General features: G+C 51.8%; 1 protein-coding gene and 1 non-coding gene across 2 annotated transcripts in view; one reads left to right on the forward strand and one right to left on the reverse strand.

The window, feature by feature from the left end:
• Trabd2b (TraB domain containing 2B) overlaps nt 1–22,840 on the reverse strand; it is a 206,884-nt gene that overhangs the window by 6,828 nt on the left and 177,216 nt on the right. The window contains exons 5-6 of the mRNA XM_003461469.3: nt 10,147–10,237; nt 6,743–7,012 (exon numbers count right to left, since the gene is read on the reverse strand). Coding sequence (XP_003461517.2) covers nt 6,743–7,012; nt 10,147–10,237 — 361 coding nt within the window. The remainder of the gene's footprint in view (nt 1–6,742; nt 7,013–10,146; nt 10,238–22,840) is intronic.
• Nucleotides 18,100–18,202, forward strand: LOC111756916 (small nucleolar RNA U13). Its single transcript, XR_002791292.1, has one exon. It is a non-coding gene; the product is annotated as a small nucleolar RNA U13 (small nucleolar RNA).

The raw sequence follows: 22,840 nt of genomic DNA on the forward strand, positions 1-22,840 counted from the left end.
ATGTATACCCACCTCCACCAGGCTCAGGCTGGAACCTCGGCTTAGGAGAGGGCACCCGAGTGGTCATGGGCACCGTTTCCTGGTTTGATGGAAGCCAGGAAAGGAAGGAGTCCTTGCCTGCTGCCTGGCTCTCTTTCTACCCTACTTTGGCAGTGCTTTGACCACTAGAACTCATTAGGTCTCTCACAAGGTTCTTTCCAACCTGATGCCTAGAGGTGTGACTATGATGATCCTGTGTCTTTAGAAATTCTCCCAGGAGCCATAGGAGAGGAGGAGTCAACAGAGCACACAACATGAAGTTCCTGGACAGTGTGTGTATGGGGGTGGGGTGGGCTGGGCTAGGTGACTTCCAACCGTCTTGGATCTCACAGTATCAGTGTGCGTTACCTTCCCAGCTGGGCAGTCTTCACATGTGCAATCCATCCTGTCATGACCTTGCTGCAATGTGCTGACCACACTGGTCATGGCTCCCCGACACACACCCTACACCCACAGCTGCTGTGGTCCTACTTTCCCTGGAAGACCTGCCCCCTTGCCCCTTCCTGGGGGCTTACCTGTCCTGCAGCCTTCAGTGCCAGCTGGCAGAGTTAAGACTTCCACCAAATCTCGCACCTTTCTCACTGACCTCACTGTGTGGCAGGCTTATCTCACACAAGGTCTCAATGTGTAAAGTCCTGGAACGCTGCCTGGTCCCTAGGAGGTGTGAGATGATGTCGGCTATTTTTAACATCGTTATTATTTCTATGTCTATATCTCTCCCACTAATAATGTCCCCTCTTTCGGGACCACTTAGTATGTGCTGGCAGATGCTGGACTCAATGCGACACCCGTGTCATTTTCTTATTATTTCTATTCCCATGATGGGCAAACTGGGCTCGAAGTAAGTGAGGTTTCTTGCAAAGTCTCCCCACCTGAGCCATGAGGAAGTGGGTGATGGAGATGTGAAGGGGGTCTAGGTGAAGGCTGTGAGAAGGGAGGGGACTCCACAGCCTCCTTTGAGCTTGGCCCCTGCGCCTGGCCAGGGTCATTACCTCAGTCCCTATCCTGCCATCTTTTCTAATGAAATGAAAAACTAAAAAACACACACAACACCAAACAGTCCATCAAGATCCATTCGCTGCTGCTGCTTGAGGTTTTGGCTTCTAATGCTTTGGCTGAGGTTGAGGGCGGTTTGAGGGTGGTTTTGGGGGAGCAGGCCGGTGCGCCCTGAGAGGTGGCTGGGCTGGGGAAGGTGAGACCAAGTAGGAGTTGTGAAAACTATGTCTCATAAGGCGTCTGAAGACACTTTCTTTTACCCTTTGAAAACTGAAGAAGAACCCCCTCCCCGCCCCCAGAGTCTGAGTGGGGTTTTTATTGCTTGGAAGGAATCCTGAGAAAATGAGGTGGAACTGGGGAGGGGAAAAGGACCCCTAAATGCCCCTGTCCCATTCTGCTCACAAAGCTCAGCTCCCCTGTCCAGATCCCCACCCCCTCCCACGCTCATGCTGGGAAAAACTGCCTCATGGCAAAACGGCCTTGAGGCCAAACCAAATACCCAGAGCATTCCCAGGCTCTGCAGAAGACTGGCACTGTGGAGCCAAGTCTGCTCTGAGCCGACAGGGCCCCTCGGCCTCTGTGGAAAGCAGAAACTCCTCGCCAGCTTGGGTTATGCTCCTGGTTTGCTGTGAGACTGAACAAAGGCTGTCTTCCTGGCCTCAGTTTCCCCACATCTACAATGACGGAGCAGGAACAGAGCCAGAGACATTAAACTGTGTTCCAGTGGCAAGAGACAGAATTGGGGTGTTAGGCAGAAGTCCAAGGGAGAAAGCACAGAAAATCAAGACTGGTGCTGAGACAGGGATTGTCTGCCCCCAAGGTCCCTGAAGAGGGCAGCCTAGAGTAGGGGTGAGTCTCAGCATGCAAGGTTTCCAAGACTGAGTGGTCCAAGGTTAAGTGTTGGACATCACAGCCTTGAATTGCTTGCCAGTACAAGCACCTAGTGTCTGAGCCTGGGGAAACCTTCCTACAGAGCTTCAAGGAGCTGTGGAAGAGATAAGCCTCGTAGTGTGTAGTGCCAGGATGACAGGAGTTTGCTGCAGGAAGTAGAGCCCTCCATGTGACCTGGCTGGGGAAACCCCATGTGATAACTGTCTGGGCCTCAGACTCTGGGTCCAGCAGGTCAAACAGAGGCAGAGATCCAATGTAGCCAGTCTGCCTAAAGCCTGATCTCCTGTAATCTGTGTCTCAGCAACCTTGTCCTCAGGTCTCCTGCACATGGGAAGCTTTCACCTTTTTATGGGCCTGAAGACCCATAAGCAGACTGTCTGGCATGATTCCTAAAAGTTCTACAGAAGACCAGACCTGGAAGGACCTGTCTAACCCTGAGATGGAAACCTGGGATCCAGAGAGATGAGAACTTTCAGGGTCATCCAGGACCTGAGGTTCTAGAGTTTTTTCAATGACATTGTACTGAGGAGTCATTTGTCCCCATACCCACGCTGCACTAACCACAGGACTAGGCAACTGATATGTGCATCTATACCTACCACACACAAATGCCCGCCTTTGTTAAGCGAGGGAGAGTTCCCAGCCATCTCCTAATGGTTTATTTAAAACCTTACGCCTAGTTACAAAATCAAAGCATAAAAAGTGGACAGACAATCAAACAATGACAGTACAAACTATTCTGTTTGATAAATTAATAAAAACAGTAGTATGGTTATCTATCTTGCACAATTAAACACACATGCAGTTGTATCTTTTAGAGTACTTCCTCTTTCATTATCATATCATTATACATTTTGGATCTTATTACTCTTTCAGTTTTTTATTTTTTTATACTAGAGAGACTATCTAATAATCTTACTGTTATTTTTTTTGAAATTCTGTATTATTTTACCCTTTTTTCCTGTTTTGATTTTTTTCTCTAAACAAAAACCCCCCTTAAGCCTGTGATCCACTAAAGGAAGGGCCTTGAGTAGCTTCCGGCAGGGGAGAGGCAAAGTGGGTGACCCTGAAAGTCAAAGGCATCAATGAGTGGCATTTGTTACAGTGTTACTGCTGATCTGATCTGATACCGGTTGAGTGCTTTACAGGCACTAAATCTTTTTTGTCCCAAAGCAAATACAAGGAGGGGCTGGGATTTGAACCTTGTCCTGCCTAAATTTTTCCATTTCTTTATTCTTGGATGATTCTACTTCCTATGGGGGCATTTTTCTGTGAGGGTATCTTCTCCTACTCTGGCCATTCCAGAAGTGCTGGTCAGCAGGAGGGGACAGCTCCCCTACAACAGGGTGGAGGAGGAATGCTGGGAAACAGACTCAGAGGGCAATAAGCTCTGTGGCTGTGTGTCCTGTACCCCCTGCACCTGCCTGGTGGGATTTGCCAAATCTTTGTCTATCACGTACTGATGCCCACCTATGGGCTTTGCTTTGGGCCGTGCCCAGCACTCAAACGCTGCTCTTTCCTACATCTGTGAAATATCTCTCTCCTTCCAATCCTGATGGCACAGCCACTCTGCTCTCTTATTTATGCAACTCTCTACCCTCAAAGTACACACACACACACACACACACACACACACACACACACACACCTGTGTTCTTGAAGACCTTTGATCCTGGAGACCAACAGCTAGCACAACCAACAGATACCAGACAAGGCCCTAACAGCAAAAGGAGACATGGAAGGATTGCCACAGGTCCACGTGGTGTGGGAGGGGCTTCTGCGCGGGCTTGCCCTGGACGCCCCTCCTTGCTGCCCAGCTCTGGCTCTCAGGGGTGGGGGATCCTGGAGAATGCTCTGCTGCTGTGCAGCCATCTGCGAACGCACGCTCAGCCCTTTCCACGGATTGCCATAAATCATCCTGCCACGGGCTGCTGCTTCTCTAAACTTCCTCTGCTGTGTTTACATCTCGGGTAATGGGTAATGAGGGGCGTGGGGAGGTCGGCCTGCTCCAGGTGGTGTCCTAACCAGGCACTTGCAGCCCACACCCCATTCCACCCCCTCTTCCTTGTATTCTACTCTGCAGTCAATAAACCCCAGCAAGGCCTCAGGTGACCCAGAGCACTGCAGCCCAAGCCTGGTCTCCTGAAGCCCCCAGCCCAGAAGCAGATGGAAGAACTGTGGTGTGGTGGTGGTGACGAGAGTGAGGCTGCCTTGGGGTGGGGGAGGGAGGGAGAGCCCAGGCAGGTGCCGGTGGGAAGGGCACACTCATGTGGTGGTGGGTGACGAATCTGATCTTTAGTGTTAGAAGCAAACACTCCAGAACTCTGTGTGTTCTTAGGCAAGTTCCCTGATCCGGCTGAGTCTATTTCCTTGCTTGTAAAATGGGTTGGCCTCTCGTGTCTCTTGGCAGAACTGGGACACAGTAGGTGTGAGCGCCTGGCACAGAGCAGAGCCCAGTGAATTCACTTGTACCCCTCCTGGAGCAGACAGCAGGAAGCAAGCTCACAAGTGTGGAGGAATCCTGGCACCCTGGCAGAAATGGACCCTGCAGGACCTAGGCAGGACCTGTGGGAAGTGAGGAAGGGAGTGAGGGTCTATGTCTGGGCAATTTCCTGGTGGCAGTGGGGAACTGCAGGATCACAAATGGAGCCCGGACAATGGTCAAAGGCCAGACTGGGAGACCTGTTAGGTCCCAGCTTCAGGGCTGCAGGCAAAAGAGGGAGAGGACAGAGAAGAGGAGTGACTCCTGTGGGACTCAGGGGGAAGAAATGAGACTCTGAATGAAAGCTCTCAGGAAAAGTTCTGTTAGAAGGGCTACAAATGTGCTCTAGAATGCCACCGAAGAGATCTCTACTGCCCTCTCTCTGTAGGTTGGAGCACTCAAAAAGGTGAAGTTCCCCAAGAACCAGGGAGCCTGTGCCTTATACCTGGGCCTCCTGGGGAGCTCAGGGTCTGGTTCTGCAAGAAGCAATGAGAGACTTTTAATCAACAGGCTGCACTTTGGTAGAAACTTCCTTCTCCACACTGACCAGATGGAGGAGAGCTAGCCAAACACTGTGAACCCACTGGGATGCAGAAGGGCCTACTCTGCACCAAAGAAAAGCCATTTTCTTCTCCTGAAACTGGGCTCTGTATTTCAGACTCATGTGTTGTGCAAAGGAAACTGTTTGGAGTTATTTGCCCACATTTACCTTTCAGATACAGTTAGGGGATGGGGGCCTGTTGCTGGAGCTGACAGCCTAGCCTCCTTTCACGCTCTGGGCTGGACCCTCTGCTGGCTCGGTCTCCTGGTCACCCTGACGAGCTGATCAGAGTTGCAAATGTCCAAACTAATTGCAGCTCATAATTAGCTGCCAGCTCCTTCTCTTCCATAAGCCTTGCTGGCAGCCTGCAAGCCTTGCTCCTTGCAGAAGGAACTGCCTTCACTCCTAGTTAAAAGGCCTAGGCCATTTGTGGGTGCCTGACCCAAATGTGTCTCAGCCAATAGAGCTATATCAATGGCTCTGCGTTGGGCTTGCAGGGCAGGAAATCTCTGCAGAAATACATTTCCAACAACCCAAGTCAGGTGCTTTGAAACCAGTGCCCAAAGGCTTAGTGGAACCAATATTGATTTTCTGGAAATCTCTTTAAAATATATCCTTTAAAAAACAAAACAAAAAAATATGTATCCTTTATGATGGGAAGGGAGGGATATATTCATCTTTTATCAATGGCTGAGTATCTGGCTGGTGGAGAACCAGAATTTGGGAAGTGGAAGGCAGCTCCTAATTCCCTGGGCAGTGGGCTCTCCAGCTGTAGGCCTTCATTCATCCATAAGTACAGTTGGGCCAGTGCTTCCCACAGCTCCTCAGAGGAATCACCAGGTGCACATTCACAAGGTTTCCTGGGACCCTGGACATTCGTTTATTTAAAAGTACTGAAGGAGATTCTGTCCAGGTTGTTTAGGAAAATTTTGAGTAATACCTGTAAGGTCCAGATGAGGACCAACTGCTGAGGCATTAGGACCAGGGCTGGCCTATTGCACTGGGTGGGGCTCTGCCCTCTCACTGATAGTCTATCCTTGGGATATTCTCGATTCTTTGGTACATCATTTACTACATATGGAGATTCCGACCACACAGGGGAATCCAGGGAGATGGCTCTGTACAGAGGCTGCAAGTGGGAGATGGCAGACAGTATCTTGATGATTACAGGAGCTTTGGTAACAGACAGGCCAAGAAAGGAGGCAGAAGGGCCATACAGAAAGAATATGGAGGGACTCAGTGCATTAGGATGATTTCTGCACCTGCCCATTTACAATGTTTTACCACAACATAACAGTGACAGTCTGAGTATTGGGTATCAGTTACCCTCTGTCTCCTTTTTCATACAGAGTGAGTCTGCTCTGCAGCTTCTCTGTCATAGTCGTTGCTCAGACCTTCTAGGTACAGGGAGCTTAGGGCCTATTGTGTACCAGGTTGTAGTGTTTGCTCCTAGGCCACAGAGCAAATGGAGCCCCTTGGAATACTGGATGCAGCCTAGGGAAGCCAAAGCAGACTTATCTAGTGCACCTGAGTAAGTTTCTATTTTCTTCATCTTTCCAATGCAGAGAATTATACTTGCTCTTGTATTGAGAATGAAACTGCAAGGTCAGATGTAAATGTTTCTTTGTGAACCCTTAAAGGCACTCCTGGGGACCCTTTGTGCATGCCAGTCCAGAAGTTTCCACTTAGATATCCCTTGGTGTGGTGGCTCAGAGCAGGGCTCACCAGTGACAGTGCCCTGGCCTGGGGATGCCAACACCCAGCGCCTGGGGAACCCCCTCGCTCTAACTCACCTGTCTTCGATTCGGACCCAGAGGTCGTTGAACTGCCTTGGCCGCTGGTGCTTGCTCTGCCTCTTGTGCCACTTCTTCTGTCGCCCAAACTCCTCCAGCTGGCTAAGGCTGTCGGGGAGCAAGAGGTGTGGGGACAGGGCTGGATCCTCCTCTTCAGGGGTGGCAGTGGGGGTCACTGAGGGTGCTTCAGGGATGGCAGCGGCTGGGGTTGCAGGGGCTGGGCTGGCTGAAATCTCCTCAGGAGGGGGTGCTGAGCTCCTGGCAGCAGAGCTGGAAAGGGGAACAGCTTGTGAACATGTTGTGCACGTGCAACAGGGAATGTAATTTGGTGAGAAAGTTGACACCGCAGAAGTCATTGCCAAGCTGCCTCTGCTGCACCCAGCAAAAGGATTGAGGAAAACCATTGTCTGGGGTGAGAGACAGAGCATTCATTCCTTCCTCTGATTTGGCTAATGCATCTTTATTGAGCTTTCAACTTGCAGGAGACACTGGTTTAGGGATTGAATATTTGCAATGACCCAAACAGATGCTATCCTTGCCATTTTAAAGCTCACATTCCCAAGCTAAAGACAGGAAGCCATACAGGATGGCAGATGCCTATAACTACTTAGGACAACACAGGGCAGAGGCAGGCACAAGAGCATGGTGTATGCTGGTCCAGGAAGATGGTCTGTCACCAGCACATGACATGTGAGCCCCAGACTAGGAGGGGATACGGGAGGAGCCCTAGACATTTCTCTGGGGTTTCTGTGATCTTGGTCAGGGTCTCACTCGTCAACAGTCTGAGGGGCTGTAAATGACACCCAGCCTCACTTGCGCCTTGGTCTCTTTTCTATAAATGGAGCTATGATTGCATGTACCTCACATGGGCTTCAGGAGGATGATGTAGGGAAACACAAGCAAAGTGCTTCTCACACTTCCTGGCAATAGGAAGCAGCCCAAGCAGCCTAACAGTCAACACTATTTGTGTCGATCACATTACTTTAATTCATCCCACCTCCCTTGCCTTTGTTCAACACACATCTACTGTGCATCTGTTCAGGGGATGGGACACGGTCAGATCCTTAGAGCCTGAACTGGAGGCAGACAGATGAGAGGTTCACATCTGGCTCTGCAAAGTGCAGGCTATGAGACTAAGGGCTGACTTTGCCATCATCATCTCAAGCAGTGACACCACTAGTACTTCTTCCAAGGGGGTGTCACAGGGATGGGCAAAATGAAAGCTCAGCACATCCTGGCACTAACAGAGTCTTTCTGATTCAACCAGTGGGCAAAAGGGACCTGGATGTCATGCAGGCAAGGAAGTGCCATGTGAGTGTACTTGTGGGATTCATGTCCCATGTCGGCACGCACACATGAGCCTCTCAGTTGAGGTGCATCCTCTGCTTTTCTGCTCTTTATTTTTCCCTCTCTGTGATTCCAGTGGAATTCCTCTGGGAGGAAGGTTGTGAGTCATTTCAAAAACTGTCTGAACAGGCAGCTTGCAAGGGAAGGTGGTACCTAGGATGACAAGCAGCCTGCCCTCCCACTGCACTCCCACACTTCCAATGACTGAGGGGCTTCTTCCTCTTTGAAGAAATAAAAGGCCATCAGCTCAGCCTCTCCCAGCCCCCACAGCAACCCCAGATTCCCAGGGTCCAGGCTGCTGGAGATGCCGCAGCTGTTGGGGAGATAATTCAAAACAGTCAGACAAAAAGATAGATTCAGGAAGCACCTGTGACTGAGGATAGCTTTTATTGTTAGAGCCTCCTCAGCAGCCCTTCCCCCCTCTACCCTGCCAGCTGCCTGCTCCCGTGTGTAGGAGGCTCAGCCTGAGAGCCCTCAGAGCAGAGACTGTTGGGGGTATAGTCGGGGACCCCTGTCTCCAATGCCTGGGCTCCGAAATGAATAGCAGTTTCTCCATCCTCCAGCCTTGTGGGCTGCCTGCCTTCTGCATCCTGGCCAGCCACACACAGGGAAAGCCTTGGGGACATGAAGGCAGGGGTGGGCGGGGGAGCAAAGGGAACTTGAGGAACACCTTGACCCTGAGGCTACCTTGGATCTCTCAAACACCCACAGCACTCCATACACACCACTGCATGCTGGGCTCACATAATTTCAGCACTAAAAGCAATCTTTTAGATGAACCCAGAAGATGAAAGAGGTGGGAGGCTGGGATGGTGTCCCAGTGCCAGTGTTGGTGAATTCTTCTGGAAGGACCATGCAGCCAGGCGAGCTTTGGTCTGTGTCTAGGAGACTAGTGACTTATGCTCTGTGTGACCCCACAAGCCTCATCTCTGAAGGTGAGGTCACAGGTATCCCTAAGCCCTCATGCCGCCACCAGAGTAGGAATAGAAGTGATTAGCAGCTCAGGAGGATCAGGAACTAGACTTGTGTCTTCCACAAGCTGTGTGTCCTCCTGCAGGTGCCTTCACTCCTTCTGGGCTCAGGCTCCTCAATGATAAGTTAGGGATACTCACAGTTCCTGCCTTGAGGTTGTTGTGAGAATTAAATGAGATACAAGCATTTAGAGTCCAGCACAGAGTAAGTAACCAACAATTATTGGCCATGATTATTCAAGATTCTCTTGGACTCTGGGTCTTGTAACATCAGAGACAGGAGTAGAAATCATGCTGTGCTCACCCTTGAGTGCTGGTGGGGAAGGTTCCTGCATAATCTGGGGCATGAGCTGCACTGGGCCCTGAGTTTGAGGGTCCTGACATTGACTTCCAGGGCTGCCCAGGACCCGACCTGGTTCTTGTCTGGTGCTGGTGGAACTGGTCCTTCCCTAGGGTAGCTTTCGACTTGGTGGGAGTGGACAGGAACTCCACAGGAGGAGAGGATGGGGGACAGTGGCTCTGTGAAAAGTGTGTGTGTCCCTTAGCAGGAAAATCAGGAGCTAGGGACAGAGCTTTAGGTGGCAATGGAGAAGGTGAGGGCACTGGGGGTGGAGCAGCACAGGGAAGGAGTCAGGATGCAACATATCCTCCCATAGCACCATCTTGATTCTGAGTTGGGGCATCCACTGAGTCCTCCAGGCAGCAACCAAGGGGTCACTTCCACCTCATTTCCCTAATTTACCAGTGTTGAATCCCAAGCCTCTTGTGAACACTAGTGCTGCTCACCAGGACTCCCTGATGGGATTTGCACATTTCCACTGCCATTCTGGCCCTTCTGTGACCTCACATCAAGAGTATACACAGACCTTCTCCCACTCTTCTGTCTCCAGCTCCCCTCTGATCGTGCTGCCTGCTCTGCCCTGTCCCTATGAGGACCCGTTTCACCACAAGCTTCCTTCCCACTCTACCTGTGGTCCTGAGCAGGAAGGCAGGGGCAGCCAGTTATGTAGCACATGGTTCCATCTGAGCCATGGCCTGGCAGTGGTGGGTCAGCTGTTCAGTTCCAAAATACCCGTCGATGCTCACCTGTCGATGGCCTGCCCAGCAGGTGTGTGGTCCACTTCCAGCCCTGCTTGCCGCAGAACGTCAATGACAGTGTTGTTCCCCAGAAAGTGTCCTGCAACACAAGACACAGAGTATGCTCAGCCACATGCCAGGCTGCTAGTCAGTGGGGACAGCTTTGAGCCACCGCCTGGGCCTGTGTCTGGGCCAACAAGCTCCATCAGTCAATGCCCCTGACTCTCTGAGAGGCAGTATGGCCCAGTGGGTAAGACACGGTCCTAGTGCTACCATGCCTGGGTCCATGTCCTGGCTCTGCTGTCACAAGCTTCCCATACCTCACTTGCCTCACCTGCAGAGTGAGATGATTGTAATGTGCTTTCCAGGGTGGCTGTGAGAACAATAGCTACTGGAGGTATTTCCTGCTGTATCACTCACTGTTACTCCTCTACCAAGCTTTTCTCTCCAGTCTTGCTAGGCCCAACTCTAAGAAACCTCCTGCCCCAGCCCCAGCAGGCCCAGAGCTCATCTTCATAAGCCCCACCAGCAAACTGTGCCTCCTCCTTTCAGCCTGGGGGCAGGGTCCCTGTGTTCTTCATGGGTCTGCTCAACAGGCCTCAGTGGGCAGAACTCACACAGCCACTGTCTTGAAAATGCTAAGCATGGTGGGCTGGGTCCGAGCATTCATTTGTTCACCATCTATCTCCCCAGCTTGTGTGCCATATACATGGTGGCCCAGATGCTGGCACAGCCACTGAGAACTCACTGAGGTATAAGATCACAGTGGAAGAGACACACTCCCAGCAGCATAGAGAAGGTACAAAAGAAAACCGTCCCTACAGACAGCCTCCAGAGGAGTATGAGAAGAGAGGAGCTGGTCTTCCTCTCACCGCCCTCTTGCTCTTCATTCATTTAGCATTTGTGATATTTTCACTCTGGAGCCAGCTCTGTGCTAAACACTGAATACTGAAATGGGTAATTTAGTCTGAAGCCCCATAAAGGGGAACTGCGTAAGGGAGATGCAGGCACCAAGGTGGGAACTCAGGGGAAGCCTTGTGCAGGTTCTGGACAAGAGACTCCTTGGGAAGGCCAGTGACTGTGAATGCAGGTGCTCCTGGGAGTCAGTGTCCATGGATACCCCGCTGCCTCCCAGGTCTCAGTTTCCCCACCTTTCCAATGTGAGCAGGGTCAGCTTGGAAGGGTGCTTGCCCAGATCTGGGAGTCTGCCCTGTGGCCCCACTGACCTGGGCAACACTCTCCTCTCCTGCTCATCATCATTTGGGAACCTGGAGGAAATCTCACTCTGTGATTCTGATTGCCTATGACGGGTGGTGACAGGTGGGAAGGAGGGAGGTCAGCATCCTGACAGCTCCAAGGAGGTGGAGGGGAGTAAATGGACAAGTGGGGGGCTTCGGGCACAGAGGGGCCAGTGGGGCCTGCACAGGGGCTGCCACCTTGCACATCTCCCCCAGCCCAGCCATCTTTCTCTTCCTGCCTGCCACAGTCCCTGCAGGCACACCTGGGCATCATGGGAAAGATTATTGGACTGGGACTGTCAAAGGGCTCTAGCCCAGCATCCGCTCACCCCGTACCTCCAGTGAGCTCAGTGTCCTCCATGGGTTGCACAGTGTTCAAGGCTTCTCAGTCTATTTAGGAGGCTTTTGTTTAACTCAAGACCTTTATGAAAAGACATTTCACCCTCCCTTTCCCCTCCAACTGAGTACATAGCTAGTGCTGGACAGCTGTGAATGGTAAGAACAGCAATGGTGCAATAGGAACAACACAGAGGGGGGCACAGAGGCTGTGAGGGAGCCTATGTAGGAGGCACAGAGCCAGCCAAGGGCAGGGCGGACTTCCTGGAGGAGGCACTGTTGGTGAGATGAGGATGGAGGGCGTAGCACCGGGCAGGATGCTCTAGGTGAGTGGCGCAGCATGTGTGAAGCTTTGGGAGGCTGGAGGTACATGCTGGGCACTGGCCTCAGAGGAGACGCTCACAACACAGGCGTGACCAGGCCCACACAGGACTCGCGGCATGCAGCTCAGCACAAAAGACTCAAGCTCCTGCCAAGTTCTGTATCTCCCCTCAGCCTGGGATCCTGAGCAGTGGCTTCCCTGCCACTGCTTTCCCGTGGATAAGCTTTTTCAGCAGCTGTAAAGCCACCCTGGGGCAGAGGTGTACAAAGGCCAGAGTGTCATCCTGAGCGATGAACTGGCCTGGGCAGAGCCAGCACGACTCTGGCTTGCCCCCTTGATATAGTTGGGCAGGAAATGCAAGGGAAGTGGCAGCCCCCAGGCTGCAAATTGTATCCCAGCAACGTTCCTCTGCCCCAGCAGCTTCTGTGAAGACTGCCAGTAAAGACCTGGGTCTTGTGCCCAACTGTTGCCCTTCCTCTATCCAGGATTCCTCAAGAACCTCCAGGGAAGACAGAGAGCTTCAGGTGCCCAGGAGCAGCAGCAGCCTGTTGTGTGCAGAGTGGCTGGGCCGAGCCCAGGGTCACGTAGTGAGGTCCATACTGCGGCACAACTCTGGCACGGCCCTGACCTCAAGAGCCTCACAGGACTCTGCTGGAGCCTGAGCCTCCCGTGGCACTGTTTCCCAGGTCTGCTCAGTGCTCGGAGCCATTCTCTCAACCTCAAGGCTCCAGCCAATACTGCTCTCCTGAAGACCCCAAAGACAAAAGTTGAGGTTGTGGCAAAACTGGAAGCAATCACTTTGAATTCCCATCGTTCCTTTCTCCTTTGCCGAGCCACGCTGTCCTACCTCTCCCTCCCCTGTGATGGGAAGAATGGTGCCCTGCTGCTCTTCACCCAATCCTGGAAGGCAATGGTCCACGCAGCTGTGTCCTGCATGGACACAAGCCCTGCATGCCCAGATCATGTGTCTGCCACCCACACGCTCTGCGGCTTGGTCTCAGGGGCCCTCACATTTGGGTTAGTTACAGCTGCATTTCCCAGCGCCCATCCTGTTCCACTCTGTGTGCTGCCCACGTGCCCTCTCCCCTCCAACTGTGTCCTCGGTGGGCTCTTTTTGCCTGTCCAATAAGTGGCAGGCCCTGGGTCTCCTTCCCTTTACCCAGGCACAAGCATGTGCCATCCCCATGCCACGCTGATGGCGCTGGAATTGTCGCCTTAGTCATCTCCCTTTGTCCAGCCACCGAACCCTCCACAGAACCCCATGCAGCTTGCACTCTCTCCCAGCAGGTCCTGGGCCCCCAATGGCTTTGCTGGCCCAGCCACATCACCGAGTGGGCTCTTTCTCCTCATCTTCCTAAAGTCACTCTAGAGGCCCTGATGCCACCTCCTGGACTTGCTTTCCTCTCCTCACTACAGCCAAATGGACTTGCCCACACCCCAGCGCTGGCAGCTGGAACACGTTCTTAAGGAGCCATGTGATGGCACTGGGAGTTCTTCAAGGGTTGGGGCAGGCCTGACTCATCTTTGTCCTAGAGCAAGCCTAAATCAGGAACCCTGCAGTGGCTTTGTGAATGTTTGTTGAATGAAGGAGTAACACACCTTCTTACTCCATATCCTTTCCATGATCTCATCTTATCCCTAAGAGACCTGGGTCCTTTCCTTTCATAGTGAAGTCCTGTTCTACTCACTGGTCATCCTCCTTCTGGTTCCACCAGTCCCAGGAGCCTGGCCCTTGCAGCAGCCCCCTGAGTCAGGGTCCAGTGCATGCTGTCCCCAGGGGCGGCAGACAGGATTTAGGTTTGCCTCCAGGGTGCAAACTCTTTAAAAAGAACCACACCCATCCTGGAACTTGCAGGAAGGTCGTGGAAAATTGACAAAGGGCCCCATGGTCCTGGTGTTCAGCCTGCCTGGCTTGTCCAGGCTCCCCGGGTCTCCTGGCCACTGCTCAGCAGCTTTCTCCAGCACTGACTTCCAGCTGTTCTTTGGCCAGCACTGTGCAGGAAGACATGTTCCACTTCATTTGCTGAGGCTGCACGAACAGCAGCAGAGGAAGGAGAGAAGGGATCACAGGTGGTGGGGTGGGGCACCGTGAGCTTGGGCACAAGGAGGGAGGTCAGGGGACAGCAGAGACTTCAGAGGAGAACGGACGAGGGGAGCTCTGGGAAACAGACAGCAGGAAAAGGGGGGGAGGGGAGATGGGCCTGAGATGGGCAGTGAGGACAGAATGGTAGGGAGAGAGGGAAAGGAGACAGTGAGATAGAGAAAGAGACAAGGACAGGCCAATGAGATGCGAAGACACAGACACAGAGAGGGAAATAGGGAAAGGAGGAGGAGGAGTGGATACAGAGAACCCGGAAGCTGGAACGAAGGGCAAGGTGCAGGAGAGACAGCCACTGCAGCATCCAGGGGCTGATGAGGGGCTGATGATGTGGATGTGACTGGAGGAGACAGGGGAACAAGGAGGTTGAGGCTGGCTTGGTTCCCATCTCCTTTGAAAGAGCATTCATTTACAAACTGGAAAGGCTGCCCTGCTTAGTGGTAATATGCCCTGTGTGCTCCAGAGAGGAGAAAAACGTTCATTTTTACTGGGTGCAAGCAAGACTGTGCCAGGGTAGACTATGTGGGGAGCAGAGTACAGGCCAAACCTAGCCCTGACCTTCTTCTGGGCACAACCCAACAGCCCCCAGTGACCTTTTAATGGAGAAGGCAGGTAGGACAGAGCAGGGACAGAAAACCTGGGTTGTCAGCTGCCCGTGTGGCCTGGACGGGTTCCTTCCTTCTCTGTGTCTCCCTGTCTGCATATGGCCCTGGACCGCAAGGTCTCCTGGGCCCTCAAATCTCTGCATTCTGTTATGTGGGGCCCCCAGTGCAAAGTGCTTCTCAAACAGTATTTCAGACCCTCTTTCTAGCTACCCTTGGAGGTGCCCCATCCAGAGATAAGGAAACTGAGGCTGGGCCAGGGGATGGGACTTGCCCAGTCATACAGCTGCTACGAGCAAAGCTTAGACACCAACCCAGTGATGTCCCGGTCCACTCCCTGCTCCAGGACATCCACTGGAAACTCCTGGCAGCTGTAAAAGATCCTGAGTTCATGTCTGGGGGCAGGAAACTGTCAGAAACCTGTGTACCTTCCAAGGTTCAGCATATTGGAGGGAAAAGTGTGTGAGTGTTCGGCAAGAACAATACACCTATTAACAGGGCAGTTTCAGGACTGTGTTGGGGCCGGGTGGAGGAGGGGGCAGAACCAGATGTTCCTCACAGGCTCCAAACAACTGCGGGTTTGCCTGGGCCAACACACATGTTTTCTCTCCAGTGAGTATGATGGGTTTCCAGTTTTCTCCTCCTGGAAGAGGCATCCCAAGCCCGTATTTACGTTCTGTCTGAAATTAATGCAAGGGAAACCTTTAAATGCGAATCTCATGCCAGGGCAGTCCACGGATGTCAAGCTATGGTGAGGTTTGTTTTTCCAAGGAAATGTAACAAGAGGGATGGAGGGTGGGGTAGTGGAGGGCTGGACAAAAGGAGGCATGCAGGGTTCTCTTCTCTCAAGGAGTATGCAGAAGGGAAGGGGCAGACTGGAGCTTCTGTCCTATTCTCCTTCCTGCCTACCGTAGAGCTGGAACTGCTGAGCTCAAGACTGCGGTGACACTGTCTCTGTACCCTGCAGGTGCCAGGAGCTGTGTGTCACCTGAAGAGATGGCCACGTGGAGGGCAGCCCCACAAGCAGACACCTACAGGCCAGCACTGTGCAGCGATGGACAGGAGCGTTCTCCATGTGGCTGAAGGGAATGCATGCGATCAAATGGGGAGAGGAGGCCACCGGAGGCAGCCCAGGCACAGAGCAGACAGTGTGGTGCTCTGTGGCACCGAGAGGGGTGCTGCAGCTGGATTATAAAGTGAGGTAGGTTCTGAGATGGTTGGGGCACAGGGGGCAAGCTGTTGGATTCTGACTGCTACAGCACAAGGCGAGAGACAAGTGTCAGCCAGGACTGAAGAAGGCTCCCACAGACAAGTGTGGAGTTGTGAGGGAGGCAGCGTTCCATCCCCGAAGGCATGTAAGGCTGGTCGGTGCTGGACGCCCTGAGCAGGGCAGGCGGCACACGTTTAGATATCTCACAGGGACTGTGATGTCTGGGTGGAACCAGGTCCCTTCTCCAGCAGCCTTTATTTCCTTTTCCTCTTGGAGGCTGCTGGAAGGCAAGCTGTCAGAATCAGAGAGCCTTGGGGCATCTCTGCCACATGGCAAAGGTGGATGCAAATCCTGGGGGGCAGCCACCCCGCCCCCAGCACTAAGTATGCCAAATGCCTTGATTCCTTTCTCGTTCCACCTCCCAACAACCCTACTGAGGCCAGTGGAATCTGATTCATGTCACACAAGCAGAAAGGGGCAGAACTGGCCCATGGATGGCACGGGGTGTATCTGTGCCATGGCACTTTGTAGAGGTAGCTGTCAAGGCAGGAGTTCTGGACTCAGGGAGGCTCCATTTGGGACAGCATCTGTTCTGAGACCTGACGGATGGTTGCCCAGGCTGAGAGTCCTCTTCAGGACCTCCTCCAGACATGCCCTTCCTCTTAGAAGCCGTTCTTCTGGGCTCTTTCATTTCATTTTGCTTGTTTTAGAGGCCATGCAGCCTTCTACCTGTAAGTGCCCCACCTTGGGGTGATGCATCAGCACTGGGGGTTTTAGCCAGCCTGGACCCTGAGAGACTATGGCCCCCAGTACTTTATCCCAAAGACTTTCCTGTGACTCATTCCACATAAGACCTGTCGCAGGCCCCAGGGATCCCAAAGTAAAGTCAAGCCCTCTTTCCTCTTGGGTGAGACTTCTTCCAAAGTAGGCAATGGCTTTGCACAGGACAGAGCTTGTGATGGATTCTGCAGACCACGGGGCTCAGTGTCCAGTTCAGGCATCATTGTGGCCATGGGAATCATTCTTCAGACATTCAGAGACCCCTTTCCTGTAAACATGCACCTCAGGATGCCAGGACTCCCTGTTGGCAAGCGACATGGCAGGGAGAGAGGCCTGTCATTCCAAAGACTCACTGTTGCCAGAGCTGACCCTGACTACTGGGATCTCCCACTTCTGCTTCTCTTCCCCAGGTACCCTTCTCTTTCCTGAGCAGGAGTCTTGTCCTATTAGGACTTAGGCTCTTGAAATGGGGGCTCCTGAAACAACAATGGGAGGGCCAGAGGTCACAAAGATGGAGTGGTCAGCTGGGGATGCTGGCACACATGTGCAATCCCAGCACTCTGGGAGGCTGAGGCAGGAGGATTACAAGTTTAAACCCAGCCTGGGCAACTTAGCAAGACTCTGGCAAAATAAATAAATAAATAAATAAATAAAAAATAAAAACAAACAAAAAGTTTGGGGCTATAGTTTAGTGCAAAGGCCCTGGGCTCAATTCTCAGTATTATACACACACACACACACACACACACACACACACAGACACACACACACGAAGAGTGATGGTGTCCTGCAAGCACCGAGCCACACAGGGTCACGCCTTTGACTCTCGGGCTTGTTTCAGAGGAGAGCTGAGGATAGGGACACAAGAAGTGAACCGAACTGCCCACAGTCTCTCTGTGAAGTCCAGGCTCTTAATCCATGGCCCCTTGTTTTCTGCCTTCCCCAAGCTTCCCAGAAGAACGCTGAGAACACAGAGAAAAGAGTCACAAGCCTTTCTCCACTGACAGCACAGCTCCGGACACAGCCAGGACCCAGACACTCCCATCCTCTCCACTCTGCTTCACAGAGGAATCACAGGGCAAACTCGGGAGGGGGAGTCCTCCTCGCTGGCTGGCTGCTCTCGGCTGAAAAAGAAACAGTGTCTCTGGCCAAGGATTGTAGTTCACAGTACACATGCCAGCTGCCAGATGTCCATGTGGTGGGGCGGCGACAGGGCCCTTTGAAGCACTGTCCTTGGAAACTCTGAAACACTTCCGGAGGCTGTGGCCGTGAGCTCCAGGCTGGGGAGCCTGGCAGGCAGTGGGTCCTCGCCTGGGAGAGGAAAAAGCAGCTGGTGTGTGCTGCCTCTCATCCTTAAAGTTTAAAAGCCCTGCTGGACCTTCTATAATCATAAATATGGTGCTGGGGTGTTCGTGCCATCAAAAGAGAAGTGCCTCCCTCTATATCTTGTTACATCATCAGCACATCACCTGCCTGAGATAAAAAATAATAAAATAAAATAAAATGTGCTAAGTGGAGCATCAGGCTTCAATTCCTGAGCTCTGAGTGGAACCAAGAGGAGAAGGAGAGAAGTGTAGGTCTTGTCCTGAGGACTAGAGGGACCATGAGAGGACCTGGAAGGATGCTGGGGCCCTAAAAGGGACATTTCACAGTGCTCACGTTCTCTGACCTCACACGCTCCCTTCATCTTTGCTAGCAGCAGGACCCTGCTGGAGCCAGGCTGGCAGGGACCTCAGGCACTGCTTTACCTAAACTGCTCACTGTGTAGATGGGGTGGGGAACCGCTTGGAGAAGGTCACATGGAAGACTTCAGAAAGCACGAGGTTTGCAGGATACCAGCCTGTGTCCCCTTTCTGCCCTCATGTCCTTGAGTTCACTCTCTCTTTGCCCTTCTTTCTTTCTCTTCTCTATCATTCTCTCCCTAAACACCTTGCGACTTCCTCTCCCTAAAAACTCTCCTGTTTAGCTCTAAGGCCTCCACCCTAGCCTCTGCCTCCATGGTTTATTCAGCATGTCCTGGGAGAACTCTCTCTCTGTCTCTCTCTGTCTCTCTCTCTCTCTCTCTCTCTCTCTCTCTCTCTCTCTCTCTCGATTCTTAGGTTTTCTCATTTTCCATCCAGCTTATCTTTCAAAAGAACAGATCTGATGCTAGCGCCACCCATCACGTACAGCACATGTGGGTCACAAGCCTGATTTTGCTGTGGGAGGGCGCAGGAACAGAGGACAAGTCTGCTTACAGATTTCAGAGTCAGGGCATTCATTCAAGTGGGTAATGAGTAGCTTCTCAGTGAGTGTCTACAGCAGTGAGAGAGGAATCCTGGAAACATCATGGGCGCCCAGCACAAGAGGACAAAGGTGTTCTCTGAAACAGGGAGGGTGGGTTTTTAGGGGGGTTGTACCTCAGAAAGTATGGCTTACCATTTCACTCCGTCTCTGAGACTCTGATTTCTGAGCTGCACCTCTGTGCAACTGGCTGTCAAATGCAATAAGAGGTACCATCCTGTTGCCCTCCGGGAGGAACTGAAAAGGTGGGGGCCAGATGAGCTGATGGATATGGGTGCTCTTCAAAGAGGCTAGTGACCATTCTCCAGGGAGCAGGACAATTGGTATTACTAAAAAGATGTTAATGGTGATTGGTATATTGGGCTTCTCTCTCCACCATCAATTTAGATGTTTATCACTAATCTGCTCTTGTCCCTGCCCCAGTAGTATAGTTCTGATTATGGGTCTGCAGTGCTTCAGCAAGAAATAGGTGTGAGGCTGGAAGCTGGACACAGTGTGTGCAGGTACACATCTCCAGTGCTCAACATCCCCCTGCCTTTGAACTCTTCAATCTTGATTTCTATCGGGACCTTTTGCCACAATGAGGGATTTGCAGATCCTGGAAAGCACTTAGCTCCATCCTTCTCCTAAGAAACCCAAATGTAGGTGAAGCAAACTCTGTAAGAATGTTACAATGCTGTGATGCGCAAGTGTTACTTGAACCAGGCAATTTTAGAACACGATACTGGTTGCGAGGATTTGAGGATGAGAACCACTGGCGTCAGAGTTGGCAATGAATGAGGCCTATGGGTTCCTGGGCCTAGCCTAGAGTCTGTGTGGCCCATGGCTTCACTCCAGATCCTCTGATCCCTCTATTACTCACTCTAGTCTCAGGGGGAAAAAAAAAGAATATAAAAAATGAGGATTCTTGGATTGCTGAACAACTACAGATTCCAAGAAAACCTATTTCCTTGGAACTAGGGTTAAAATTTTCATTTTTGTCTAGTGCTAGAGACAAATACTCCTGTTCATCTCCACAAGCTCTGTGGCCTAGGAGATACCATGTGATTGAACAGAATGAAGGTGACAGTTCAGATGTCTTTCTAGAATATCCAGCAAGTGTTAGAAATCCTGAGGCATGTGGGCTCTGTCCTGCACCTCTTCCCAAGCAATAGGAGGTCACAGAGCAATGGATACTGGGATGCATCAGGATTTAGGCCTGGAGGATGACATGTGCCTTTACACCTCAGCTGTTTGGTGTTGCTGGAGAATATCTTACAACCTGAAACTTGACAGGGTCTTGGGCCTCTTTCCTAGCAGGCAGAGTGGGCTGTGGCAGGTCTGTGCCTGAAAGCCTGATCCACAGCAGTCACTAGGTCAATCTAGTGTCTTCTTGCTGAGCTCTGATGTGGCCTTGGCCTTCTGTACAGCACCAAACTCCAGGCAGCCGCTACCAGGCAGTGATAGGCAGACCCTATGTTAAGATCTATTTAACTTCTTGTCCTGGCCAAGTCTTGTAGCCAGTCTCTTGCATTTATACCAAATGTTGCCCCTTCTTAAAACCAAAAGCCCTCGTCTTCCTCCTTTTTCTGTGCAGGTGGCTGCACCTCCCACTTTAAAAGATGGCCCTGAGAATGGAAGACATCAGCTGGGAACTTGCTCACCTTCCCACCACCAAGCCACCTGCCTGATGGCCTCTTCCCTCCTCCTTCCCTTCAGTTTCAGGTGACGGGGTGCGTTCTGCTACCCAAGGACAAACTCCACCTGAGCTCTAGTCCCTCCTTTCCTGCCTTCTTGAAACATCTCTCTTCCTGTGAAACAAACTCAGCCATTCCACTGAATTCTCCCATCATGTGTTAAGCATGTTAATTATTTTTCATTTTAAAAAACAAAAGGACTGCAGATGTAGCTGAGTGCAAACCCCTGGGTTCATCCACAGTACTGGAAAAAAAGTGGGGATAAATATAGTTACTACTTTTTTATTTTGCCAAGTAAGGACTTTGAGAATCCTTTCTGCCTTCCATCACCATCATTTTTTTAAAAAGGATGTTTTAATTTGAAACACTGTAAAGGAGATAATTCCAGAATGTAAGATAAAACCATATATTGTAAAAAATTTGCCATTGTGTACTTGTGTTTTTACAGTTACTTGTAGATCAGAAGAGATCCAAGGACACTTCCTCCATCTCTGAGCGGGTGAACCGGAAGACCCTGTGAGGAGGGGCTCAGGCTCAGCTCGTCCCAGTGCGGAGGCCTTTACCCTCGCAGGCCAGCACACCCATCCATGGAGGCAGCCTGTATGCCCAGGAACACCTGGGCTAATACACTGGCCACAGCCAGCTCCCAGAGAAGGAGGCTTCCATCTGAGCCCCAAATGCCTGCTCTGAACCTGCAAGGTTCAGAGCCACCTCTACAAGCAGTCACAAGGCCACACTGCCAGAAGATCACAGATACAAGAACAGTGCTTTGCTGTGAGCAGTGTCAGCTAAATAGATACCCCTTTTGAACACATTTTCCCCATTTCTAGATGTGGACCGCAAGGACGCCATGTGCCGGAGAAACTGCCAGGATTAGGGTCCAAGAGGTCAGGGTTCAAATAAAAGTTCTGTCTGCATTGTCACCTCTCCACTCTGCACCTTGGCTTTCATCTGAGAATGTGGATGCTGCGATGAAACCACCTAGCAGTGTTGCCAGAGAGTCTGGAATGGCACCTGGGAAGGGTTTTATTCTAAAAACTGCTGCGCCATGAGAGACAGTTTTAACCCTATGATGGAAAATGAGTGGGTCTAGCATAATCCAACAAGGTCAGTGCATCACCCCTGCTTTATGGATGCCAGACCGAGGCCTCAAGGAAAATGGCTTTCCCAGTTACCCTGGATGACAGCAGCAGTGCCTTGCTTTGTATCTAGGCCTCGTGACTCGAGGCTCTTCCCCTACTTACTGGAGCCCCTAGAGAGCGGCACTGAGGAGGGCAGGGCTGTACTCAGGACTGCAGCGCTCAGTCTGCCCTGGCAGTCTCTTGGGGATTTTGGAGCTGGGGTAGGTTGGGGAAAGTCTTAATAAGTCCTAGAAGGTCCAAGCAGGTAGAGGCTCAGGCTTTTACTTTTGCTTGTGGTGTTCCTCCCAGAACTATGGAATATAGTCCCTCTAGGGCTTCAGCTCAACTCCAAAGCTGGGATTGTAGTGAGAAGGCAGAACTATGTTGGGCCTGGTTAGGACACCTGCCGAGGTAGGGATGTGGGTGGCTGGGTGTCTTGTGAGCATGTTTCTGTTACCTAAAATATTCCCTGGAGACACCCCCAGAGTCTGACTCAAGCTGAGAGGCAGACACATGCCTGGGAGTGGCTAGTGTCTTCCCAGCAGTGTAGATGCACTCTCTGTTTCATAGTCTTGCGGTGCTCTGTTTTCTGAGGACCTAGCAGGAAAAAGGCCCAGGGAGGCCAGCTGAGTCCTAAGAGACTCTGCTCAGTAGTTCAGAAAGGCCCTGAAATGGACTTGAAAAGGCACCAGACAGGAGCGAGAGAAAAAGATGGGCTGATTGCAGCTGGTGTGCACAGAGGGAGTGTGTGGCCTGGCCTTGCCTGTAAGTCCTGCAGCCTGTCCTCAGGTGGGCACTCAGAGTGACATGTCCATTACAGTGTAATGAACAGGGTGGGCTCCTCTCACCCAGATTTTGGGTGGACACACATGTGCCAGGAACAGTGAGCTGACTCTAACAGGCCTGCTCTGCCAGCTTGGTGCCCTACAAGTGGTAGCACATGGTTTGGGGCCTGTGGGTTGTTCTTGGTTCTGTTTGCAGCTCATTGAGCTTTGCCAAGCTTCTGCCCCAGTGAGCCTCAGTTTGCCCACAGCCAT

This window comes from Cavia porcellus, unplaced genomic scaffold, assembly GCF_034190915.1.
Source record: "Cavia porcellus strain 051 isolate PalLab524CR breed Dunkin Hartley unplaced genomic scaffold, mCavPor4.1 scaffold_25, whole genome shotgun sequence".
NCBI classification, from domain to species: Eukaryota; Metazoa; Chordata; class Mammalia; order Rodentia; family Caviidae; genus Cavia; species Cavia porcellus.